At 41.1% G+C, this 25,427-nt stretch overlaps 1 protein-coding gene across 1 annotated transcript in view; it reads right to left on the bottom strand.

The window, feature by feature from the left end:
• The window catches only part of vta1 (vesicle (multivesicular body) trafficking 1), a 171,468-nt gene extending 147,318 nt beyond the window's left edge, over positions 1–24,150 (bottom strand). The window contains exon 1 of the mRNA XM_060831227.1: positions 23,995–24,150. Coding sequence (XP_060687210.1) covers positions 23,995–24,112 — 118 coding nt within the window. The 5' untranslated portion in view covers positions 24,113–24,150. The remainder of the gene's footprint in view (positions 1–23,994) is intronic.
• Between the last annotated feature and the right edge of the window lie 1,277 nt (positions 24,151–25,427).

Here is a 25,427-nt window from a genome sequence, read left to right on the forward strand (position 1 = left end):
GATTTTAGATTGCAGAACCAAACCCAGGCTGGAAAATGTTGCCTCTCTCACTCAAAGGAAACCAAAATTGCTGGTGCCATCTCTGATTGGGCAAGGAAAAGAAAGTTAAGACCTTGAAACATATCAGCAATATTCCTTATTTATAGCACTGCAGGGATCCAATTTACCAACCACATTCTCAAATTAAAACCTTACATTCACCCAAAAGAATCTAAGCTGTATACTCTTTATTTAACGCTAAGCATGTGCGTTCATGTGGTCCCACCTATCTGCAGTGAAGGCACATGCTTGATGTTACATCTTCACTATTTCTCTCCGGGTTAGCAAGGAAAAATGAAGTGTGTATAGTAAGAGCTAGCCTGGATTGCAGCAGATAAGCTGACCAGACATACAAGATAAACTCATCTTTTTGCAATTATTCAGCATATAAACCGACACCCTTCTTCAGCAACATGTATATTCCCATTGGTGCTAAGCCTCAAATTCTCACCCCAACATATGGGATTTTTACTTACCATCACCTTATTACAAAAGATCAAGTAAACATCATGGGCTGTGTTGAGAGCATGTGCAAGAGTTTAAAACACACTCACAAAGAACAAACTCCACATGCAAATGATGCAAAGTGCCACAATGATGGATCGAAACCCCAAAATACTATGGATTTGTTAACTTCTAACTCCAAAAATGTGTTTTGTTAAAAGAAATCTACTACAGTCAATAAATGACTGCAGATGTAAATCTAATGTCCTGCAAGTTTGGATTTGGACCCATGAATGTTGCAACTATAGAGTGCCTGGGAGACTCCATAACAGTAAAAGATATTGACAAGGTTGATTAATCTCCCTCCCAGCGGAAGGCCACCTCTTGCACAATGTCTGAAATATAGAAGGGAAGGTTAAAAACCAAATTTAACATTAGTCTGTGTGTATTAGTGGCCTGACATCCTCATGCGTGGGCTACTGCATTGTGATGGTCACAGGTCTGAGAACAGCAATTTTAAACACCTCTGCATTGCAGGCAAACAGAAAGAAAAGGAAGACTCTGACAGTGTTGCCAGTTACCCACTGCTGAAAGTGACCAGAACAATCATCAAGTTTCAATTGTCCTATTAAGCCACGAAACTGAAGATCGATAATCAACTTCAAAACTATTGGTAATATCCACTTCAACAGATAGAATGTTCAACCATCCACTCTTCATAAGTCAGAGTGGATCTGCAAATATTTTTCAACCTCTATCTTTTTGAACTTGTCTCTTATTCCAACTGAGTGTGCGCGTGTTGAGTTATTATCTCTTCCTGCATCAAGTAATTATTAAACTCACTGTTATTTCAAGAAAGTTAGCTTAAATTGGCTCAGTTTAAAACATAATGTTATCCGCAAGGTAAAGGATCATTTCAGTATTAATCTTGTTGCAATAAGCCAAGGGGATCTAATTCATCCTCGCTCACCGGTTCATCGTATTCCATCCGGAACTGTAACAAACTGGGGAACCTAGTCTATAGATTGGCTATAACAAGAGAAATGAGTCTTTCAACAAAACATATTCAACATGGTCCTGATTTTGAGCTCAAAGTCACAACATTTACTAAATTGGCAAATAATTATATTGCAAAATGAAATTCGGATGTTAGTTAAAAACTGGTGCAAGAGGAGGAGCTTAGGCACGTGGTTAGACCACACCCAGAATGCTGCATGCAGTTGTCATCTCCTTATCTCAGGAAGGATACTGTTGCCATAAAGGGTGTGGAACACAGGGCTGTCATACTTGCTCTCTGTGAGAGACTGGACAAACTGAGCCTGTATTCTCTAGAATTTCGAAGTATTGAAACCTAAAAATACTTCAAGGAATGGACAGGGCACTGCTCGGCTGGTTGAGGAGAATTGGACTGGGGACATTAAAAATAAGGAGGATGCCATTACGGCCAAAAGGGCGGAAGAAATATTTTTATTCAAAGGATGGTGAATCATTGGAATTCTCTTCCACTGAAGGCTCTGACAGCTCAATTCCGAGTATCTTTAAAGTATTTTTGATTTATAAACTGTAATGTGTAAAGAAAAAGGCACTGAAGTATTCAGTCAGGCATGATTATGTTAAAGACTCCATGGGCTGAATCATTAACCCCTGTTCTTATGTTCCTATACCATGAAAAAGATAGTTGAAAAATGTGATGCTGGAAAATACAGCAGGCCAGTCAGCATCCGAGGAGCAGGAGAATCGACGTTTCGGGCATAAGCCCTTCTTCAGGAATGAAGAAGATACCCAAGACCAAATGTGCCACAAGTAGCAGTGGTTCCATTGGTGGTTTAATGGCAGAATTCTTGCCTGCCTCACTGGAGACCTGTGTTTGATTCCTGGTCAATGAATGGCATTCTTTTACTTCTATTCTTGGGGCCCTGTTGTGGTGCAGCGGTAGTTTATCTACCCATGGACAGTCCTACCTGCTCCAGAGCTGTGTAATAACACCTTTGAACAGGTTGATTAGAAAAATAGCTAAATTAAAGAAAAGCACACAGACCAGCTACTGATCTGATCTTGAGAAGCACGCACCAGAATGAAAATGGCAGAACATTCATATTGTCCAGAAATGCAATGCATATTTATAAATTTAAGTGGGCCAAATCAAACAGAGTTCAACAAAGATTTCAAACCAACAACTTGTTACTGAGGTTGTTTCATGGAATAAACTACAGGGAAATAAGTTTGCTAAGAGATTACCAAAGACCTTCAATGCAAACCTGATCCAGTTACAAGTGGAGTTCCGCAGGGGTCAGTCCTGGGTCCTCTGCTGTTTGTAATGTTTATTAATGACTTGGAAGAGGGAGTCGAAGGGTGGGTCAGTAAATTTGCAGACGATACGAAGATTGGTGGAGTTGTGGATAGTGAGGAGGGCTGTTGTCGGCTGCAAAAGGACTTAGGTATGATGCAGAGGTGGGCTGAGGAGTGGCAGATGGAGTTCATCCCTGTCAAGTGTGAGGTTGTCCATTTTGGAAGGACAAATAAGAATGTGGAATACAGGGTTAACGGTAGGGTTCTTAGCAAGGTGGAGGAGCAGAGGGATCTTGGGGTCTATGTTCATAGCTCTGTGAAAGTTGCCCCTGAGGTGGATAGAGCTTGTAAGAAGGCCTATGGTGTATTAGCGTTCATTAGCAGAGGGATTGAATTCAAGAGTCGTGAGGTGATATTGCAGCTGTACAGGATCTTGGTAAGGCCACATTTGGAGTACTGTGTGCAGTTCTGGTCGCCTCATTTTAAGAAAGATGTGGAAGCTTTGGAGAGGGTGCAGGAGAGATTTACCAGGATGTTTCCTGGAATGGAGAATAGGTCGTACAAGGATAGGTTGAGAGTGCTAGGCCTTTTCTCATTGGAACGGCGAAGGATGAGAGGTGACCTGATAGAGGTTTATAAGATGATCAGGGGAATAGATAGAATAGACAGTCAGAGACTTTTTCCCCGGGTACAACAGAGTGTTACAAGGGGACATAAATTTAAGGTGAAGGGTGGAAGGTATAGGGAGGGATGTCAGGGGTAGGTTCTTTACCCAGAGAGTGGTGGGGGCATGGAATGCGCTGCCTGTGGGAGTGGCAGAGTCAGAATCATTGGTGACTTTTAAGCGGCAATTGGATAGGTACACGGATAGGTGCTTAAGCTAGGACAAATGTTCGGCACAACATTGTGGGCTGAAGGGCCTGTTCTGTGCTGTATTGTTCTATGTTCCCTTTCAAACAATTCTTCATCAGGAAGTGGCAAAAACATAAGTTCTGATGAGACTCTCAGCTTGCTGGAAATCAAGCTTCACTATTCAGGAAGCATGACAAATGTTGAGCAATTTAAATACATTATCAAAAGTCCCCAACCTACCTAACTGAAAAACTCAGGTTAAGTGAAAACACTCTCAGGATTCAGTACTTAAAAAGAAAAGAACTATTGGTATAACGCAAACAAACTGGTTTTAACTGATGGCCAAACAGAAACATGGATTACTCACTCACAAATCTCCATCCATTCTTTAAAAACAATCCCATTAACACACAAAGACAAGACTCAATTATTATGGATGGGAAACAAACACAAAAAAGTCAATGAAACATAGCCCTGGCATCAGTCCAGATCGGAGACAACTAGACATTCTCCTTCAACTCCCCTCTGATTTCCTTCAATACTTCAGTGAAGACATTAGGTTTTGAAGAGACTGAGTCTCAACCTTTCATTTGCCAGTTAAAGATTTGCCTTTCAGTATCTCAAAGAGGCAATGGCCTCATGGTATTATCGCTGGACTCTTAATCCAGAGGACCAGGTAATGCTCTGGGGACCTGGGTTCCAATCTCGCCACGGCAGACGGTGGAATTTAAATTCAATAAATATCTGGAATTGAGTCAATGATGCCCAGGAATCTGTTGTCAAGGGTTGGAGAAACGCACTGGGTCACTAATGTCCTTTAGGGAGGGAAACTGCCATCTGGCCTACATATGACTCCAGACCCATTAAATGTCCTCTGGGCAATGAGGGATGGGCAATAAATGCTAGCCTAGTCAGCGATGCCCTCGTGAATAAATTTTTTAAAAAGTGATTTCTCTCCTTTTCCTTTCAAGAGTGAATTCACAGTGAGAAGAGAGTAGCTAGCTGCCCATGATTTTCTTTTACTCCTGCACTCACAGAAGAGAGACGTTTTCTCCGTCACAGTGTATTGTCAAAACACAAAGCTGTAGCTATTTGCCTGGCAACCAGTAGAGGAGTTGTTACTAGCTAAGTATAGGTTGTGGTTGAAAAATCAATAAAAAAAATCTGCTACTGGGCAAAACTGCATGGAAATACCTTGGCCTCCTGTCCAACTGCTTAAATAAGACAACCTTCTAAATATGACACACAATCAGTTCCAGGAGTGAGCTTTTTTGTTTAAACTGTAACAACTTTTTCCACTAACGCTCAGGTTAAAACAGTATTTCTTCCATTTTCAAGTCTACAGTCCAAAAATATAAAAGCCATCTTACAGTATCATTAAATCACATTGTCAGGGATGGTCATGGAGGGATGATTGAAAGTACAAAATCTGATCCCGAATGGAAACCTTACAATAGTATAATGGCCAAAATAATTCAATGAATGTGATGAACTCCACATTGTTCTCCAAAGATAATGAATTTTATGGGTTTTTAAACTCTTTGATTACAGTTAAATGAAGTGTGCAATGATATTTTATGTATTAAATCATGTCCTTTTCATCTATGATTTACTGGAGGCTTTTTTAAATTTAAAAATGGCGACTACTCACACTTTGTTTTAACTCAGTGTACAAATTAACTTTTTTTGACGTTTCAAAGTCAGTTTACACATTGTCATTTCATGCTTTCACAGTATCAACTAGAATCAAAGTGAATATAGATATCCTGGTTTCAGCAAGGGATTAGGGACAGGACAGGATGTAATCAAAGAGTCTGTTTCTAGCAACAGCACAGTAGCATTGAGGTTTCAATCTGCTTTTAATCCAGACACAGAGAAAAATTATCTGAAGACTTCAGCTGATACTCTATTACAGCAGCTAAGGAACATGAAATCGTTTACATGAAATGTATAATACTATACACAGCTAGTGTCAGTAATGGTAATCATAAAATAAGCAGATTGTCATATAAACCGATCCGATTTGTTAATGTCACTTTAGGAAGGATATCTGCTTTTGGCTTAGCAAGCCACGCAGTTGCACACAATAGTTCAGCACCACCATCTCAAGAATAAACTACAGGGAGCAATAAAAGCCAGCCTTGTCAGCGACACCAACATCATAACGATTAGAAGATATTTGGACAAATACGTGTGAATAGGAAAAGTCTGGAGTGATAATGGGCAAAATGCAGGAAGGTGACATTAGTAAGGCTCAGGAACATGGCTGGCATATACTAATTGGACCAAAGGATCTGCTTCTGTGCTATGTGACTCTGATATTATGTGAATGAAATATTTTTAGAAACTAGAGTATGTTTTACAATAAAAGGCCTATTTATTCAGAGCCAGTACCTAGTGACTTTAATTATGCACAAACCCACAGCCAAAACTCCTGATTAAAAAGAGCAGAGCAATTTCTCCCATAAAATGCAGTTAGAACACGATTTAATTAATCCATTTGCCTCAGTGTCATAAGGTTGTGTGTTTAAGTTCCATGCCACAGCCTTGAACATATTAGCTCAACTGACACTTCCATGTAGTGTTGAGCAAGTGCTACAGCAGCAATGGCATCATCTGCCCTTTCAGCTGGACATTAAAAAGCCCACAGTAGTATTAAAGAGAGAGGAGCTCACCAAAGGATTTCATTAAGATATTGCTGTGGCTTGTGGGAGTTTGGTGAAAATAAATTGACAGCTGTGTTTTCTACATTATAACAGTGATACTCTTTCAAAACATTCTTATTAGTCACAAAGCACTTTGCAAATGGTGAAATGCCCTGCCTAAGCGCAAGTTTTATTTTCTCCTAAGAACCAAAGAACTGCAGATGCTGGAAATCAAAAACAATATCAGAAATTGCTGGAAAAGCTCAGCATATCTGGGAGCATCTGTGGAGAGAAAGTAGAGTTAACGTTTTGGGTACAGCAACGTTCTGAAGAAGTGTTACCATACCTGAAACGTAAACTGATTTCTCTCCATAGATGCTGCCAAACCTGCGGAGTTTTTCCAGCTACTTCTAATTATGTTTATTTTCTTCTAAGTCCATTTTGTTTGTGGATTCTGAATATGTCTCTTAACAAATATTTCTATTTGAAGAAAAAAAAGCACAGGGTCAGAAAATCAAATTGCTCAGCTCTCCCAGATGTCCTGAATCATTATTTTCAAACTGTTACAAGTTCCATTGAAAAATACATACTTGCATTGCCACCTGGTGATAGATTTGTGTAATTACATATAACAAAAATACAGTACACCATCATGCCTGGTAAAACATACAATGAAAAGGATACTGATGTTAATTCCAATTCAACAATCTTTTCTTTTTGATCAACGTTTGCCAGGCAATGGTGAATCATGACCAATGGCTATAATGTCTCAGACAGAATTTGCAACAAGATTTTTCAAGCTAATTAACATATTCAAAACTGCATTGTGAACGCAGTTAGTGTTCCAAGGCTCTTGACAGAGAAATCAATGCAAAGTAGCAAAGAGAAATCAGGGGCACTGAGAAAAAGCATAGTTCAGAAAGCATCAAAAAACAGAATTATGCACAGCAACGTGGAGAGATCCAGGGAGAGATTTGCAGATTGGACATGCAAACAATAAAACGACAAAAATATATAGCAAACTGTTCAATATTCTGCAGGATTGTCAGTCTACTAATATGCTACTTCCTTCCATGCGGAGATATTTTCCCCACCTTCTAATCCCTCTGAAAGTGAGAGGGCTAATGACAGCTTGCCTCTCTATACATCATGGTCACACTCCTTAAAAACTGCTGCTGGAATAAAATCCAGACTTTGGATGTCTCTCTTTTCCAAGGCCAGCTCTGTGCTGCAACCCAAAACTGGAATTTCCACAAACCTTAACCCAAAATGAGTCTCTGTTTCTGTCTCCCCGATTTCACATGTTCCCCAGGAACCATCCCACAATCCTCAGCAATGCTCTCCCTGATGATCAGAAGGAGGCACATATGGAAGTGAAACGGTCTTTCCTGAGGTGTGAAAAAGCAATCATTATGTCACTTTCTATTCTGTGTGGACCATAAGTTCCAACAGATGCTGTTTAATTCATTGACCCATTAGTCATTCTGCAACACAGTATGTTGGTAAACCATTCAACACCGAGTTTGACACTGGTGATTCACAGTATGAGTCATTCTCCCCACCATTCATCACAGGCTATCTGCTACAGTACACTGCATTTCCACTCATTAACATGGCCTGCAATCCTTTGTAAACATGCACTGGGGATCCATCGCACGTAATTAGAACTTCTAATCAGCTAGTGCAAGCTAGTGCAATTATTTGCATTCAAATTGTAATCTGAAAGTCTGAAGGGTAACTCTTTCATGTTTGTCGTGCTATTGGTAAACCCCTTTTTATCAGCAACAACTGAGACTGGGGCTCGCCTGGTTCAGTGTAATTAGTAAATAATCCCCAGACAAGGCAGGCTTAGGTTCCAATCTCCACCTAATTCAGTGAATACTGGAGAATTGAAATAAAAGCAAAAGCGCTGGAAAACCTCAGCAGGTCTGACATCTGTAGAGAGAGAGATAAGAGTTAACAAAACCAGAAATTGCTGGAAAACACATCTATGAAGAGAAGGCAGAGTTACCATTTCTGGTCCATTGACCTTTCTTCAGACACTGATTTTGAAAGTATGACGTGATTCTCTGTTCCAAGGAACGGGAGGAAAAAAGACCAGTGAATAGTGGCATTCGTGTGCCTGCAGAGTGTTATGTATTCTGCTTGAATCTATGCGGATCACTTTTTCACTACTGCAACTACAGCACAACATTCGGATCAACAGTCGACATTGAAGAGCTCTAGAAGAACCTTGCAGATACCATGATTTGGAAATATTGGTGTTGGACTTGGGTGGACAAAGTTGAAAATCACACAACACCAGGTTATAGTCCAACAGGTTTATTTGGAAGCACTAGCTTTCGGAGCGCTGCTCCTTCATCAGGTGGTTGTCGAGTATAAGATTGTAAGTCACAGAATTTATGGCAAAAGTTTACAGTCTGATGTAACTGAAATTATATATCAAAAAAGACCTGGATTGTTTGTTAAGTCTCGCATCTTTTAGAATGAACAGGTTGGCTTCAGTTCTTTCATATGTAAATTGAAAAACCTTTTTGAAGTTACATTCTCAAGTGAACTTTAACAACTGATGTCATGTCAGCCCAGGTATTTAAGGTATGACGTGCAGCTGTAAATCCACTTTTTAGATTAGACTCAGTCTGACCATTGTGGCACAGAGAGTCTCATACAGGGCACCTCACACCTTAAATACATTATCTGGGCCGACATGGCACCTATTGTTAAAGTTCACTTGAGAATGGAACTTTAAAATAGTTCTGTGATTTACAAATGAAAGAATTGAAACCAATATGGTCATTCTAAAAGATGAGAGACTTAAACAATCCAGGTCTTTTTCAATATATAAAATTTCAGTTAAAAATCACACAACACCAGGTTATAGTCCAACAGATTTAATTGGAAGCACTAGCTTTCGGAGCGACGCTCCTTCATCTGGTGGTTATGGCATTTGATCAGCACAACCACCTGATGAAGGAGCAGTGCTACAAAAGCTAGTGCTTCCAATTAAAACTGTTGCACTATAACCTGGTGTTGTGGGGTTTTTAATCTCGCAGATACGACAAGCACCAGTTAAACAGGGATTCTTAAAAGGTAAAAACAATAACTGCAGATGCTGGAAACCAGATTCTGGATAAGTGGTGCTTGAAGAGCACAGCAGTTCAGGCAGCATCCGAGAAGCAGCGAAATCGACGTTTCGGGCAAAAGCCCTTCATCAGGAATAAAGGCAGTGAGCCTGAAGCGTGGAGAGATAAGCAAGAGGAGGCTGGGGGTGGGGAGAAAGTAGCACAGAGTACAATGGGTGAGTGGGGGAGGGGATGAAGGTGATAGGTCAGGGAGGAGAGGGTGGAGTGGATAGGTGGAAAAGGAGATAGGCAGGTAGGACAAGTCATGGGGACAGTGCTGAGCTGGAAGTCTGGAACTAGGGTGAGGTGTCCCGGAAATGTTCCCTAAAGTGCCTGAGACTGGGCGCCTCCTAGCAGAGCGCTTTAGGGAACATCTCCGGGATACCCGCACCAATCAACCACACCGCCCCGTGGCCCAACATTTCAACTCCCCCTCCCACTCTGCCGAGGACATGGAGATCCTGGGCCTCCTTCACCGCCGCTCCCTCACCACCAGACGCCTGGAGGAAGAACGCCTCATCTTCCGCCTCGGAACACTTCAACCCCAGGACATCAATGTGGACTTCAACAGATTCCTCATTTCCCCTTCCCCCACCTCACCCTAATTCCAAACTTCCAGCTCAGCACTGTCCCCATGACTTGTCCGGACTTGTCTTACCTGCCTATCTCCTTTTCCACCTATCCACTCCACCCTCTCCTCCCTGACCTATCACCTTCATCCCCTCCCCCACTCACTCATTGTACTCTATGCTACTTTCTCCCCACCCCCACCCTCCTCTAGCTTATCTCTCCACGCTTCAGGCTCTCTGCCTTTAATGGGGATTCTTAAAATCCTACTCAGTGATGCTCTTCACGAAATGAATAATCAATTTTTTTTTTAAACAATTTATATTTTCCTACTTATATTCTTCACGCAACAGTAGTATTATTTAATTGTGTGCAGTTAATTACGCTCACATTGGGTTGTTGAGCTGAAATGATCACATAGGTTACATGTGTTACCCAACAAAGTAATGGGGATGAACAATGTGCATTAAAGCAAATCTATGACTTCAGCCCAACTTCACACAGAATGTGAAGCAACCTCTATATAAAATATGCCTCTATGACAGGTACCAGGAACATAATTCTTTCAGCTTATTTGCGCTGTCTAATCCCTAGCAGTAAATATATCCCTGTTCAATTTGACATCATTAGAAGGACCACCTTTCAAATGAGATGTGAAAGTGAGGTTCCCCCTCTGGTAGTTCTAGTGGGAATAAAAATAATTCTACAGCATTATTCATAGAAGTTCTGTCCAACATGTGTCCATACGATTAGACAGAAAGAGACTGGACAATCTATTCAGTCCATTCTTGCTACACTGCAAATAAGGAATACAGCCTCCGACTACTCCAGAGCCACCAGCAGCTATCCCATCACCCATGAGGTAAAAAGCACTTAAGGAGAGCTAGCCTCATTCAGGAAGAGAGAATACTGGAAAAGTATGCTGTGGGTCAACTTTTCACCTACCTTTTGTACAGTGTGATGTCAGCAGGTTCCTGAAACAAGCTGCTCTCTTTTGACTGCTTTGAACCAAATCCATGGCATCAGACAGCAGCCTATTACTAAAGTCAGCGAACTGAGAATTCATAAAAACCTCCCAATGTCTAACATATGTACGCCAAGTTGTTCACCGCAACTGATTCACTTCAAATACTTCATGTGTACATGTGTGGGGAGATGGTGACATAGAGGCAATGTCACTGGCCTAGTAATCCAGAAGCCATAATGCTCTGCATATGTGGGTTTATATCCAACAATGGCAGTTGGAGGAATTTTAATTCACTGGGTAAAATCTTGAATTGAAAGCTAGTCTCAGCCATGGTGGTCATGAAACAATGACAGATTGTTGTGAAAACCTAACTGAATTCACTTACTGTTCTTCAGGAAGAGAAACCTGCCAACTTTACTCATCTTGGCCTACATGTCATTCCAGATTCACAGAACTGATGTTTTACTGCTCTCTGAAATGGCTGAGGAAAGCCACTCAGTCTAAGGGCAATGAGGGATTGGCACCCACATCCCATTAAAGAGCACCTAAAAAAAGTTACTTTAAATACTCAAAACAAATTGCTATGAAATCTATATAACTTATATTACTCTATGACTCTAACTTCCTGAATCTATTGTAATTGCTGAGGACTTTTAGGTCAAGCAATGATTTGGAGACTCTCCAAAGTTCTGAAGGTTTCCATATCACTCACAATCTGAGTAACCCAGAACAGGAGACACTGTCCTAGATGGGGCCCAATCAAAATCTTGGACAGGGACAGGACAGTGTTTCTTGTTATGTCTTGCCCTAAGTCATCTAATAACCAACACGTTGGCCTCTCAGAATTGGCTTTGGATCTTTCGAGACTTGAACACTGTGCACCAGGGCATCTTTCCCTCTCAACTGAATTCAACTTAGAGTTTGACATATTGTTCTATACTTGCTATTAGTGTGATCACAATGTTGTATACAATGCTTATCATTTATCAGTAACTGCTGTTACTCATTTACTCAATGCAGATTTCAACATAACTATAAACTTGCTGACCAAACAAAATCTTTCAATCCAAATCACTGATGCCTTTGGTGAGGAGTAACAGTCCTAATACTGATCTCTGCATGAATATACAGTTCCACCATTAAATGGCAGTGCTCTGTCCCTGAAAGAACACCAGCTTTGTGCAAAGGTTGTCTGCATATCAACTGTGGCTACATTTCAAAAGTAGTTTGTAGGCTGTGGGTAACACTGTTCTACTTCCTGAACAATGAAAGGTACAAGTACTTTTTTTCTGCTTGTGTCTCTATAACCCATAGTCAGTGTGCAGGCTATCAGGTGCTCCAGATGTGTTTACTTGCCCATCAAGGCACTTTCAGGCCACTGTTCACCAACAGTTAAGAGTTGACAAGTTGATCTATGTACAATAGCTCACACATGACAACTGGAATCATGTCCATACCATGTGCACATTATGATTGAGCATAAAGTTTGGTAAAAAAAACAGCAATGTGAAATGATGGGGGAAGCTAATGCTGACTTGGTGAGATGGCTGGCATCGGTTTCTTGTAGAGGACAACACACTACAGGTCATTCTGTTGTAACATGATTGACAAATTGTGGACATTGTGTGGATAATGCAAACTTTCTACTGAATGGGTGTAGCGATTTTCTTATTAGCGATCTTCTACAGTGCAATTTTCCATAGCACAAGATCACAGACAAGTACAACTGTCACGTTATAGCAGAACAACCCGTCGTTGCAACAACACAGTTTCTGCTCTGAAGCAGGAATGAATTGCAACCTTGAAAAGATACCAGAGCTAGCATTAACCCATAAACAATAAATACAGGTGGAGACCATGTGGGTGAGTTTCTATTTTCAACCACTGCTGAACATCAAAACAGACAGCTATAGATAGCAAGCTCCTGGGAATGAATCACACCATTTAAACTGTTTGGAGTGTTTGAATGAGCCACAATAATATTGGTTATATTTAACTTTGTACTATAGAGTATTTGCACAATTGGGACATCCAATAGCATTGTAATATCCTTCTAAGTATTGAGATTAGGTTTCTGTTCTTTATCCAGATAGTTGATTCACCTGCCAACAAGTCAGAGGCTAGGTTATGGGATGGGGAGGTGATGACCTCCAAATGGTGTAAGCACATTTACAGGTCAAACACACTCTCTGCATACAAACACAACAGGCAGATTCACAGGCACTCAAAACGAGAACACACACTCACAGGAAGACAGTGTGTTAACAGTTCCCTTGCTTTTATAGTAGTAGAAAAAAAACTGGAGGCAGATATCAATAGCTAAGTAAAGTGCAGGCGAGATGGAGGTAGTAATGTTCTGATTGGGAAAGGTATGGAAACATGAGCAGATAATTCTTGTTGGGGTGCACAAACAGATGGAAGGAAAAGCACATTCTTTTAAAATTGGTATTAATCATGCTTAGGAGGATAATTAGTATTACCATTATACTAATAATCAAGAGATCAATGTTAATATCCTGAGCTCAAATGCCACAACAGCAGTTAATGGAAATTAAATTTAATAAAACAAATAAGCAATGGTGTTTATTGATTGTTGTAAAAACACATCTGGTTCACGAAAGGCTCTTAGGGAAGGAAATCGGTCATCCGTACCTAGTCTGGTCTTCAGAAGTCTACAGACCAAAGCAATGTACTTAATGCTAAACTGCCCTTTGAAATGTGGTTCAGTTCAAGGGCGATGAAGAACAGGCAATAAATACTAACCTTACCAGTGACACCAATATCCCAGAGGAGAATTATTATTCACCCTGGATTCCAATACTAGAACTGAAAGTTTTTTTTTGCTAAGCTTGGGTTTTCAATGATGGAAAACAGTCTTCTTAGCAGCAGTTGACATGAACTGGGGGAAAAACAAGTAAGGTTGGAGCAACCCCAAGGAGCAGCCTTCATTTGGTACCTGATCCATTGTATTGCAGTTGCTGATCGGTTCACCGAGCTGGTTGATTTTCTTGCCTCCCTCCTGGGTGACATCTTCAGGGCTGGGTAACCTCTGGATGAAGTGCTGCCCCGAATTTACACAGCTCTGTGTGTTGTGGCGGGTGGATCTATTTCCGGTTTTGTACTGACGTGTCTATTTCAGCGTGTTTGTTTATGGAACCAGCGGATGAATATCAGGCCTCCAGGAATTCCCAAACTTGGCTTTGCTTAGCCAGTCCCAGTATCGTAACGCTGTCCCGGCTGAATTGGTAACCTTTATTGTCAGTGTGTATTGCTATGAGGGAGGACTGGTTGCGTCATTTTGTTGCAAGAAACACCATACAAAGTCTTTGCCAATAGTGGGTACCCTATCAGCGCCATCCGTCAATGCCTGGTATACAAACAACACCAAAATGACACTGTGCTCCCCTAGCACAGTGACCACCCTACTCTACATTAGAAACATTTCAGAACTAATGCCGAAACTTTTATGTTCTATGTCCTCTGGGAATAATGACAGCCACACTTTGCCAGCTACTATCCAAAACAAAAGACCCATATCCACAACATTCAGGGCAAAAGTGATATATAAAACACCATGCAGCAACTGTGAGAAACATTACATCTGACAAGCAGGAAGGAAACTCACCACCAGAATACACAAGCAACAAAACGAGATGACCAGTCCTCCCTCATATCAATACACACTGACAATGAAGGACACCAATTCAACTGGGACAATGTTACCATATTGGAACAGCCTAAATAAAGACAAGCTCAAGTATTCCTGGAGGCCTGGTATTCATCCACTGGTTCCATAAACAAACACGCTGAAATAGACACCAGCGACAGACCACGACATACAAAATCAGAAATGGATCCACCCGCCACAACAGACAGAACTGTGTAAATTTGGGACAGATTACAATGACAGCGCTTCATCCAGAGGCTACCCAACACTGAAGATGTCACCCAGGAGGGAGAAGAAACGCTCACAGAAAAATCAACCAGCTCGGTGAACTGACCAACAACTTCAACCACAACCTGAGCTACAGAATCTTCACTAAATACATGGTGGCTCAGTGGTTAGCACTGCTGCTTCATAGCATCGGAGAGTTGGGTTCAGTTCCAGTGTCAGGTGACTGTCTGTGTGGAGTTTTCACATCCTTTCTGTGTCTCCGTGGGTTTCCTCCAGCGGCTCTGATTTCCTCCCACAGTCCAACCATGTACAAGTTAGGTGGACTGGCCACGCTAAATTGCCCATAGTGACCAGAGATGTGTATCTTAAGTGGATTAGTCATGGGAAATACAGAGTAGCAGAGATGGGGTAGGAGGGGAATGGGAAAGGGGATGGGTGAGCCACGCTGCGGAGGGGTAATGTGCACTCAATAGGCTGACTGGCCTGTAGGGATCCTATGCTATTCCAGTTTATTTTTCTCAGTCTTGACTGTCCATTGATACACATTAATCATGACAACGTCACGCTGTATGGCCCTGGAGGTTCTTCAATTGTCAGACATCTATTATTAGAATCAGTTTTCTGGAATATCAGAGTCAGAGAAGGCAAATATGATGAAATCAGGTACCACATATAGAATGGTTGCTCCTTGGGGGAGGTTGTTTGTAAGGACCACATGCTTTCATTGCCTTTCCTTCTGGTATGTATAAAAGGAAGGTACTGCTTTAAACTGAGGAGATGTGCAAAGATATGGCTGCAATGTTTAGTGGAGCACATTAAGTGTTTTATACGACTAGCATGTTCCTGGAATAGCAAAAGCAAAAGCAGACACAATGGAGCCATTGGGTTCTGAATTAAGATTTTGACTTGTGCAGGGCTAGTGCAGCATGGCTTTCAAAGCAAAAACATCAAAACATTTGTGTCACTCTTTCCTGAACAGAGGCACAAGCACGTCTCCAGTAATAGCTAGCTCACTTTTACTTGCTTTTCTCTGCAAATCCTCTATTAAAACAATGTGTTTAAACGTATTTAATTCAATGAAAAGACAAATTCTCATCCAATTAGTGAAAGACTGAACATGGATGTGCAGACGAGTATGTGTCAATATCATCGAATTGAAAGAAAGAGAAAGAAAACAACTCATGGAGTCTGTAGTCCAGCCTGTGCTGTCAAACTGTTCCCCTGACATTTTTTTTCCATCTTTGTTTGCCCATTTGTATGGCAGAGAGAGATAAGAGGCAGAGTTTAACATAAGTCAGCATTTCATATTTCCTCATTTCCATTGGTTAAAGACAATTGCTCATAATAAAGCTATTTTTATGAAGTAGAATGTTTCCTATTAACCTGAGCTGATCAAGTGATTTGGGATTTTGAATAGTTGAACTAAAGGGGCTTGATTTCCAGCCTATTACAGTGTGTCATGACAAATGGTAGAGTTCCAATTCACAAAGACAACAACAAAAATAAAGCACTAACAAATGTTTACACATCACCTTTATTGTCCTTAGGAAATCCTAAAATGCTTCACAGCTGGCGAAATGTTCTTGAAATGAAACCACATTGTGAAAGCAAATGTTGCCACAGTTGTAGAAGAGATTAACCCGAGGGTCATCACATCTCAGGGCGATGGCAGAGGTTGACAAGGCAGTGCCTTCACACAGCCCTCAGGGAGTATAGGAATTTAACTCTCACTGTTAGCATCATTCTGCATTCGCAAACCAGTCGTCCAGCCAACTGAGTGAACCAATCACCATGTAGCCAATATGTGCACAAACAGTGTTAGATTAGATTAGATTCCCTACGGTGTGGAAGCATGCCCTTCGACCAAACACGTCCACACTGACCCTCCGAAGAATAACCCACCCAGACCTATTCCCCCTAACCATGCACCTATCACTATGGGCAATTTAACTTGGGCCAATCCACCTAACCTGCACATCTTTGTGATTGTGGGAGGAAACCAGAGGAAACACACACAGACACCAGGAGAATGTGCAAACTCTACACAGACAGTTGTCTGAGGCGGGAATTGAACCCAGGTCCCTGGCGCTGCAAGGCAGCAGTGCTAACCACTGAGCCACCATGCCACCCTTAAGGTGCAGAATTTGTTTTATATGATGCTGGCGGTTGCTGAATACACAATGGCTATAAAATAAGATAGTCCCCTCTGTTGTTATTAAAATCCATGAGCTCTTTTACGTTCATCCAAAAGGACAAAAACTAAACATTTCATACTACCTTGGCACCAATGGCATCATAGAATTCCCTCCTCCAGCACCAAGGATACTCTGCAACTAGCCCTAGATCGGGGCTTAAACCAATGACCATATACCAAGGCTGAGCCCTAAATGGAGATTAATGGATAAGCTGGCACTGATCCCTGCCAGAGCGTCTCATAAACCACAAAACCAATATCACACCACTGCTCAGAAATCACACCAATTTATTATCTTCACCTCAAAAACTATGCAGTTATAAGCTTCTTTCATAGCTGGGAATTGATGTTATCAGTATCTAACGCCAGGTGACATTCCTGAAGGAGGAACATCTTTGCAGGAAGATTATGATGGCACAACTACCCCAAGAATTAGCAGTAGTGATGTCAGCAACTAACACTTTAGAGCAAACTGCTGTGATTATAGAAGTTTATAGTCTGCTCTCTTTTTGAGTAGTGCATGTAATTTAAAGGAATAGTAACGCTCACATTTTCATTACGCCTCATGTAAGAAGGTTTTTACTTTCCCAGATCAGTGACTGTAAGTTAGTTTGGCCTTGTAAAACCCATAATTTAATGTCACAAAGTGTCTTTAAGAGTCCATGAGAATCAATGTGCAGCTGTACGAAGTCACATTGACTGACTCAAATCACAGCGAGAATAAAATTTAATGTGATTCATTATTACCTCATGTATCTAAACACAGTGAAACAGTACAGGCAGATCATACCATACAAAGTCCATTCGGGTAATAGAACAGAGCGAGGAATACAATGTTACGACTGCAGAGAAAGTGCACAAAGAGCAAGTTCAACATTTCAATTTGAAACTTGAAAGGTTCATTAAGAAGTCTAATCACAGCAGAGAAGAAGCTATTCTTGAATGTGTTAGTATGTGTTTAAGCTTTTGTATCTTCTGCTTGATCGAAGAGGTTGGGAGATATTATAACCAGGATGGGAAGGGTCTTTGATGATGTTCCCGAGGCAGCGAGAAGTGTAGATGCAGCCAATGGATGGAAGATTGGTGTGCGTGATTGACTGGGTTGTGTTAACAACTCTGCAGTTTCTTATGGTGCTGGGTAATGCAGTTCTCTGATGCATTTGAATAGAATGCTTTCTATGGTGCATCTTTAAAAATTATTAAGAGTCTCTTCAGACATGCCAAATTTCCTGAGCCTCCTAAGGAAGCAGAGGCATTGTTTAACTAGTTCAAACAGCTAAATAGAAAATTATTCTGTCAACATTAAACACAACACCATCTTCGATGAGTCTAATTTGAGGCTAATGATGAAGTAGTAGATGCATTGGCATCAATTTTCCACAGGTCCCTGAATTCAGGAATATTTCCATCAGACTAGAAAGTAGCAAATCTAACCCCGCTATTCAAGTAGGGAGAGAGGCAGTGAACAGGAAACCACAAGTCTGGTTGCTTGAAGCCTGATATGGTAAGGAGTTAAGAGATCAAACATTAAAGAGATTACAGCTGTGCACTTGGAAAACAAATTAATTTGGAAGAATCAGTATGCTTTGTTGAAAGGGAAAACATTTTTAACAAATTTATTAGACTATGAAGGAATAGCATGTGCTTTGACAAAAGGGAAGCCTGTAAACATACTGCACTTGTATTTCCAGAAGGTATTTGAAAAGGTGCCACATCAAAGCTTATTGCAAAAAACAAAAGATCCTGGTGTAAGGGTAAAATATTCGCATGGCTAGAAGATTGACTTGCTAGCAGCAAATGGAAAGTACACGTAAATGAGTCTTTGACAGGCAAAATATGACAAACGGAACCCCACAGGATTGTCCTGGGCCCTCAAACTGTTTACAATTTACCTTGACTTGCATGACAGAAGGAAAAGCATCGTAGCTAAACTGAAGGATGAAACATAGTTGTTATAGTTATTATGTAAAGTTGCAGACAGGTCGTTCTGCTATAATGTGCATTTCCTCAACGCAAATTTGCTGTAATGCCATTGAAGAATTGGGGGCACTATCGGTAAAGTGTGAACTTGTAAACCATGTGTTGACTGTAATACAAATGCAACATCAACACTGAAGAGGTGTTTCTAAAACACGATTTTTCTATGAAGTGCAACCATCGTGTTATAGAAGAACTGACTAGCTGATATGATGTTATTCTTAATTTCAGAATATCGAGACACACAGGGTTTGAGGTGTTCCAGTGCATAAGTCATAAAAGGTTAATGTCCAGGTATGGAACATAATCAAGAAGGTAATAGGATGCTACTCTTTACCATGACAGGAATTGAACATAAAAGTACGTGACGCTTTAGCTCTACAGGCATTGGTGAGAGCACATCTTGAATACTGCGAGTCTATTTTCACTGGAGTTTCAAAGAATGAAGGGTGACTTTGTTGAAGTGTACAAGATCCTGAATGGCCTTGACAAGATGGACATGGAAAAGATGTTTCTTCTTCTGGGTTAGTCCAAAACTAGATGCACAGTTTTAAAATTATGGGTCAGTCTATTAGAACTGAAGTGAGGAGAAATTGACTGCTCCCAGAGGATTGTACAAATTTGGAACACACTGTCTCAGAAGGCAGTTGAAGTGAGGTCACTGAATAGTTTTAAGGCAGTGATAGATTCCTTACCTAACAAGAATCTAAGGTTATCCAGAACAGATGATAAGGTGGAATTCAAAATCTAACAGATCAATCGTAATCTTCTTGAATGGCAGAGCTGCTTCCAGGATGTGGGAGGGCTACTTTTGCTCAAAATATATACATTTGTATGTCATTTTAGCACAATTATTGGCTGATGGTTTGTAAAGTACAGTATGAAAACCATCCAACAAATTTAGGTAGAGTGAGTGTGATTTATATCACAAAGATTTCAGACAAATTAATTCTAAAAAGTACTATAAATCAATTTCCACTTCACATTCATGTTAAAACTGTAGAGGCTGAATGTACATTCAACTTTAATCTGAACCTAGATTTATACTCTAATCAAACTTAGTGGCAAAGATATGTCTCACAAGTAAATCAATGCTATCTCTAAACCAGTCGTTTGCCATCCCCTTTCATCTAATTCCATCATATTCTTCTACTGAACCGACCTTTCATGTTTTATCCAGCATCTCAAATACACCTGTGCTAGTTACTTTAACCACTCCCTCTGACTGTGAGTATTCTTATTGCTCGTGAAACTCCTATCACACACATCAGTAATTCACATCTTTATGACCTCTAGTTTCAACATTCCAAGCGGAAACATCTGCACTATGCCTACCTTCTTCAAGTCTTTCAGAATTCTAAAATGCTAAAATCTCCATCAGGATTCCCACTTGCCAAAGGGAAGGAGTTCCACCCTGTGCATTTTTTCCTGGCAAACATAACCTGTCCAGTCCCATCTTCATAAGTCATTTCTCAAATACCATCCAGTAGCTATGTAGCTTTCTCATAATAACCAGAAGTGTTCACAGTATAAACCCAGCTAGAATCAGACTACAATGTTTATTTAGGATAAAAATAGGAAATGCTAGGTATACTCATCAGGTATGGCATCATCTGTGAAGAAAGAAACAGTTAATGTTTCAGGTCAGTGACTGTTTAACTGCACAGGAGATGCTCAACCTTATAAATATTTCCAATATTTTCTGTTTTTACTTCAAATTTCCCAAATTCACCGTCATTCGCTTTTAGAGTCATGCAGCATAGCAAGGATTTGAGTTACATTCTACTTGGAGTGTTTGCAACCTAACATAATAGAGTTCCATTATCTAGTTGCAATGATCCTGCAGCCTCAACATTTCACGTATGGTGAGCAAAAGTAAAACATAGAACTAATTACAATGAACAAATCTAAAACTGATGCTCTGGTGATTAATTGAATACATCTTTCCCAAACCAGCAGAAATTATCAATTGCAACTTATGTGCATGTGTACTGACAGAATCTCTAATCCTCTTTTATGCCTGGGATCACAATCGACACTCCATTTGTAATTTTCCTGCTTCCTGTTGCATTTGTCTATCCCATTTATAGCTGGAAAATTTTCATGAACCAAAAGACAAAACCAAACAAAGAAACCATCCTCTATCATGTTAGTAATCTTGATGACAACTCACAAACCAAAACTATCAAATTTAACACTGAAATAAACCTGAAAAGTAATCCATAAATATATGGATACAAGTGAGTTAACACTGCAGAATTTGTCCCCTATACCTCTTTGCCTTAATTGAACTCTGAGCCAGTTTTCCGTCACCTGTCCAAATACTGCTCATGTATATTGCCAAATTTCATCCAATTATGCTCCTGTAAAATACCTTGGCATGGTCTATCACATTAAATGTCCTGCATGAAATTCAGGTTTCAAATCTACTGCAATACACTCAGAGTGAAAACAGTATCGTATGTTAAGTATAGCTGGAAGAACCTGTTATATTGCTAGTTGTGACGCACACCCAAATTGGTTGAGATGGCTCTCTGAAGAGACTGGGAAATTACAGTGTGCAGATTTGGTCCACTCAGAACTGGACAAGTAAAGCATCATAAACCACGTGCAACAGAGCTACAATTCCTCAAAACTACAAAAATCATGTGCTCACATCTCCAAAGTGAGGCTTGAAGTTTCAGTTGTGTGACTTGGGGTGACAGTGTTACCAACTACGTGAAGGCTGACACTTAAACAGAGAACAATGGATAAACTGGTAATAATCTCATCCATACCTCCTTACATATCACAAGACAGTCACACCCAACATCACATCACTGCCTGAAAAGCATTATTGTATCAATCTCAAATTCACAGCTGAGGGCCAATATTATTAGTGAAACTTGGTGTAGTGGATGTCTGGTGACATTCCCAAAGGAGGAGGAACAACTGTGGAGCAAGACTACTAAGTGATAACTATCTCGGTATTAACACACGATCTGCTGTAATTGGGTAACCAACACCATAGAATACAGTTCAGTGACAAACATAACCTAAACTAGAAAGAAAAGCTGTTTATTTGAAGAAACAGCAAAAATTTCACCTTTATTACCTCTGAAATAAAAATGATTTTCCTATTAGTTTAAAAAAAGGAACTGTATCCTTGCAAAACTTCATTTCCTGTTTTAAGGTGTTTATATTATAACTACATCTGACAGCTATAAAACACTGTAGAAGGTCACCCTCACTGGTGGTCAGAACACACAAGACTGCAAACTGTTGAATCTACATAATAGAGATAGGTAATAACTACCACAGATCAAAGGACATACCATACTGTCATTACAACCCAATGCACTGCAAATCTCAATTAAACACATGATCCTGTAATGAAATAACAGGCTAGAGAAATATTTGGGAGACAGAGTGTCTACCCATTAAAACAAACGCCAGGGTACGTGGAAAAAAAATTTAAATTAATAATTGAGAGTTTCTGATTAAATGAATAAAAAAGTAGACAGCCATAAAAAGGAGAAAATCCAAATGCTTTACAATGCACCAAAAAGCATGGTATTTACGTAAGACTTTTCCTGTCCACTGGATGCTGCAATGTAAGAAATAAAAGCACACAATTATTTGCCACTTTCAGAAATATGACAATTATTCGATAGTCTTTTCAATATTATTTTTGGTGGTGATGTAATATTGGTCAGAACATAAGGAATAACTACCCTGTTCCTCTCTGATATTAAAGTCACATAGTTTAATAACTCAGCCAGCAGACAGCACTTGTGAAAAAAATGCAGAACTCCCTCAGTGTAACACAAGACTGTGAAGCAAAATTCCTGAACTCGGGTCTCGAGAACTGAACCTAAAATCATCTAACTCAGAAGTGAAGATGCAAACTGCCAAGCCCTGGCTAAACATGAATGAACATCATAACTGTCATATAAACATATACATTGACACATAAAGAAACAGTGATAGCCACAGGAGGAGGGATAGAGAATAAGATGATGACATAGAAGAGTGAGAAAATAGAAAAATGTAACTCCAAAACTATCACCAGGACATGTCACAATAATAAAACAAAGGATGATGGATACAAAATCATAAATTGCTGGAAAAACTCAGCACATCTGGCAGCAATTTTCCAGAAATTTCTGATTTTGGTTCCAATTTCCAACATCCACCATCCACACTTCTTTGTGTTGTTCTGTTTAAAGGCCTATAGATCGAGTCAAGTGACCCTTGTTATGAAGGAGGGTCACTGAACCTGAAACATTAACTCTGCTTTATCCCCAGGCCTGCTGAGTTTCTCTAGTAATGCCTGTTTTTATTTGAAAAGTATCAGACGTCCAGAGGCCAGGTGCAGGACCAGAACTCAAGAGGCTGGAGGATTAGGGATCAGGTCACACATTTCAAACCGAGGATAGAGACACCCTGGGCCAGATGCAGGTCCCAGGGGGCGAGCGCTGAACAAGGGCCACAGCCTGGGGACCAGAGCCATTATGGGCAATTGTAGTGGAGTTGCAAATGTGTTGCTGGTCAAAGCACAGCAGGCCAGGCAGCATCTCAGGAATAGAGAATTCGACGTTTCGAGCCTTGATTCCTGATGAAGGGCTTATGCTCGAAACGTCGAATTCTCTATTCCTGAGATGCTGCCTGGCCTGCTGTGCTTTGACCAGCAACACATTTGCAGCTGTGCTCTCCAGCATCTGCAGACCTCATTTTTTACTCTAATTGTAGTGGAGTGGTAGTGTCCCTACCTCTGAGCCAGAATATCTGAGGGTTCAAGTGTTGTAGGTGCGTGTCCATGCCTGGATATGATGAATAGAATAACCTGAGAGGCCAAGGCCAGTGAAGACCCAAGGCTAAGGCCCTTAGTCTGTGGCCAAGGGACCAGGTCCTCAGGGCTAGAGCCAGGTGACAGGGCCCAGGATCCGAGGGCAGCTCCCAGCCCCCAGCCCCAGCCCCTCCCCCATCCCCCATCCCCCCTGTGTGATTATTCACAAACTTACAGAAATAGGCCACCACCGGATCGCGCTTGTCATGCTCCTGGGCGGTGCGCAGGTAGTGCTGGATCGGTTTGAATTGCTGAGGCGCCGGGGGAAGCACAGGGAGCGGATCGGACGCCATCGACTCCGTTACCAGGGCTCTGAACCCTCCCAGCAACCGCTTCCGGGAGCAGGGGGAGGGGGGGCAGACCTCCCGACGCAGCGCCGCCGACTGGCCGGAGGACCCGTCTACATCCTCCGGGCACAGCGCCACTAGCTGACTGGAGGACTCAACCACACCCTGTTGACACGGTGCCGCCGCCCGTCCGGCGGCCCCAGGCTGCGGGCACAGCGCCACTTGCTGACCGGAGGACCCAACCACAATCTAGCGTTGCAGCGCCGCCGGCCGGAGCACCGAACCACACCGCCCTCCACAGTGCCTCCACCCGGCCGGAGGACCCGGCAACATAAAGCACTGCGCCTCCTTCAGGCAACAACCTGCAACTGAAATGAAAGTTCAGGAACAAACAAGTGAGAAAATGGATTGGATGGAAGTAGAGTCCAGATATTGGTTTGACAAGCTTAAATTTCAATATTTGCTTTATTGGTCAAAATATTATCGGTTAAACATAACCAGAAATAATAAAATTTCACATTTATATCTCACTATTAAACTAGTAACATAACCAAAGGTATTTCATGGGTGACTTACAGAGGGACTTATTGAGTTGAAGGTCAATGCTGTGGAAGACACATCTTCCAATGAAAAAGTGTTTAAACTTGGACATTCTCAAGAAATCAGATTTGGAGGAGTCTGCAGTGCAATGAAAAATCATGACAATACAATTGACTAAATCACATTGTCTTCTGTAGGAGAGAAGACACCAATTGGTGTGAAGCAAGGCACTAACGAGCGAAACTGTAAGACTGAGAATAAGTCATGAAATAATGAAGGCAGAACATTAATCAAGGGGGTTCTTTAATCTTCACAGACATCGGAAAAGTCAAATTGGCAAAGGCAGCCACAAGGAAGAATTCTTGGAGTGCATGCGGAATGGTTTCCTACAGACAGGTTAATTTTTAATTCATTCATGGGAAGTGGTCATTGTTGACTGGACCAACAATGATTGCACATCTTTAATTGCCCAGTTAAGACTCAGAGCAAAAATTGTAGCGCTGGAAAAGCACAGCTGGTCAGGCAGCATCCAAAGAGCAAGAAGATCAATGTTTTGAGCATAAGCTCTTCATCAGAATATAGGGTGGGGGGGCAAGGGGACTGAGAGGTAAATGAGGGGGGTTGGGATTGGGGAGAAGGTATGGGAATGCAACAGGTATATAGAGGTGGTTGGTGATGGATTGGGCAGAGTGGAGAGTGGAGTGAATATCCAATATCCAAATCTCCAATTCAGCACCATCCTCTTGACCTGTCCTCCCTGTCCATCTTCCTTCCCACCTAT

Source organism: Hemiscyllium ocellatum, chromosome 10, assembly GCF_020745735.1.
Source record: "Hemiscyllium ocellatum isolate sHemOce1 chromosome 10, sHemOce1.pat.X.cur, whole genome shotgun sequence".
Classification (NCBI taxonomy): Eukaryota; Metazoa; Chordata; class Chondrichthyes; order Orectolobiformes; family Hemiscylliidae; genus Hemiscyllium; species Hemiscyllium ocellatum.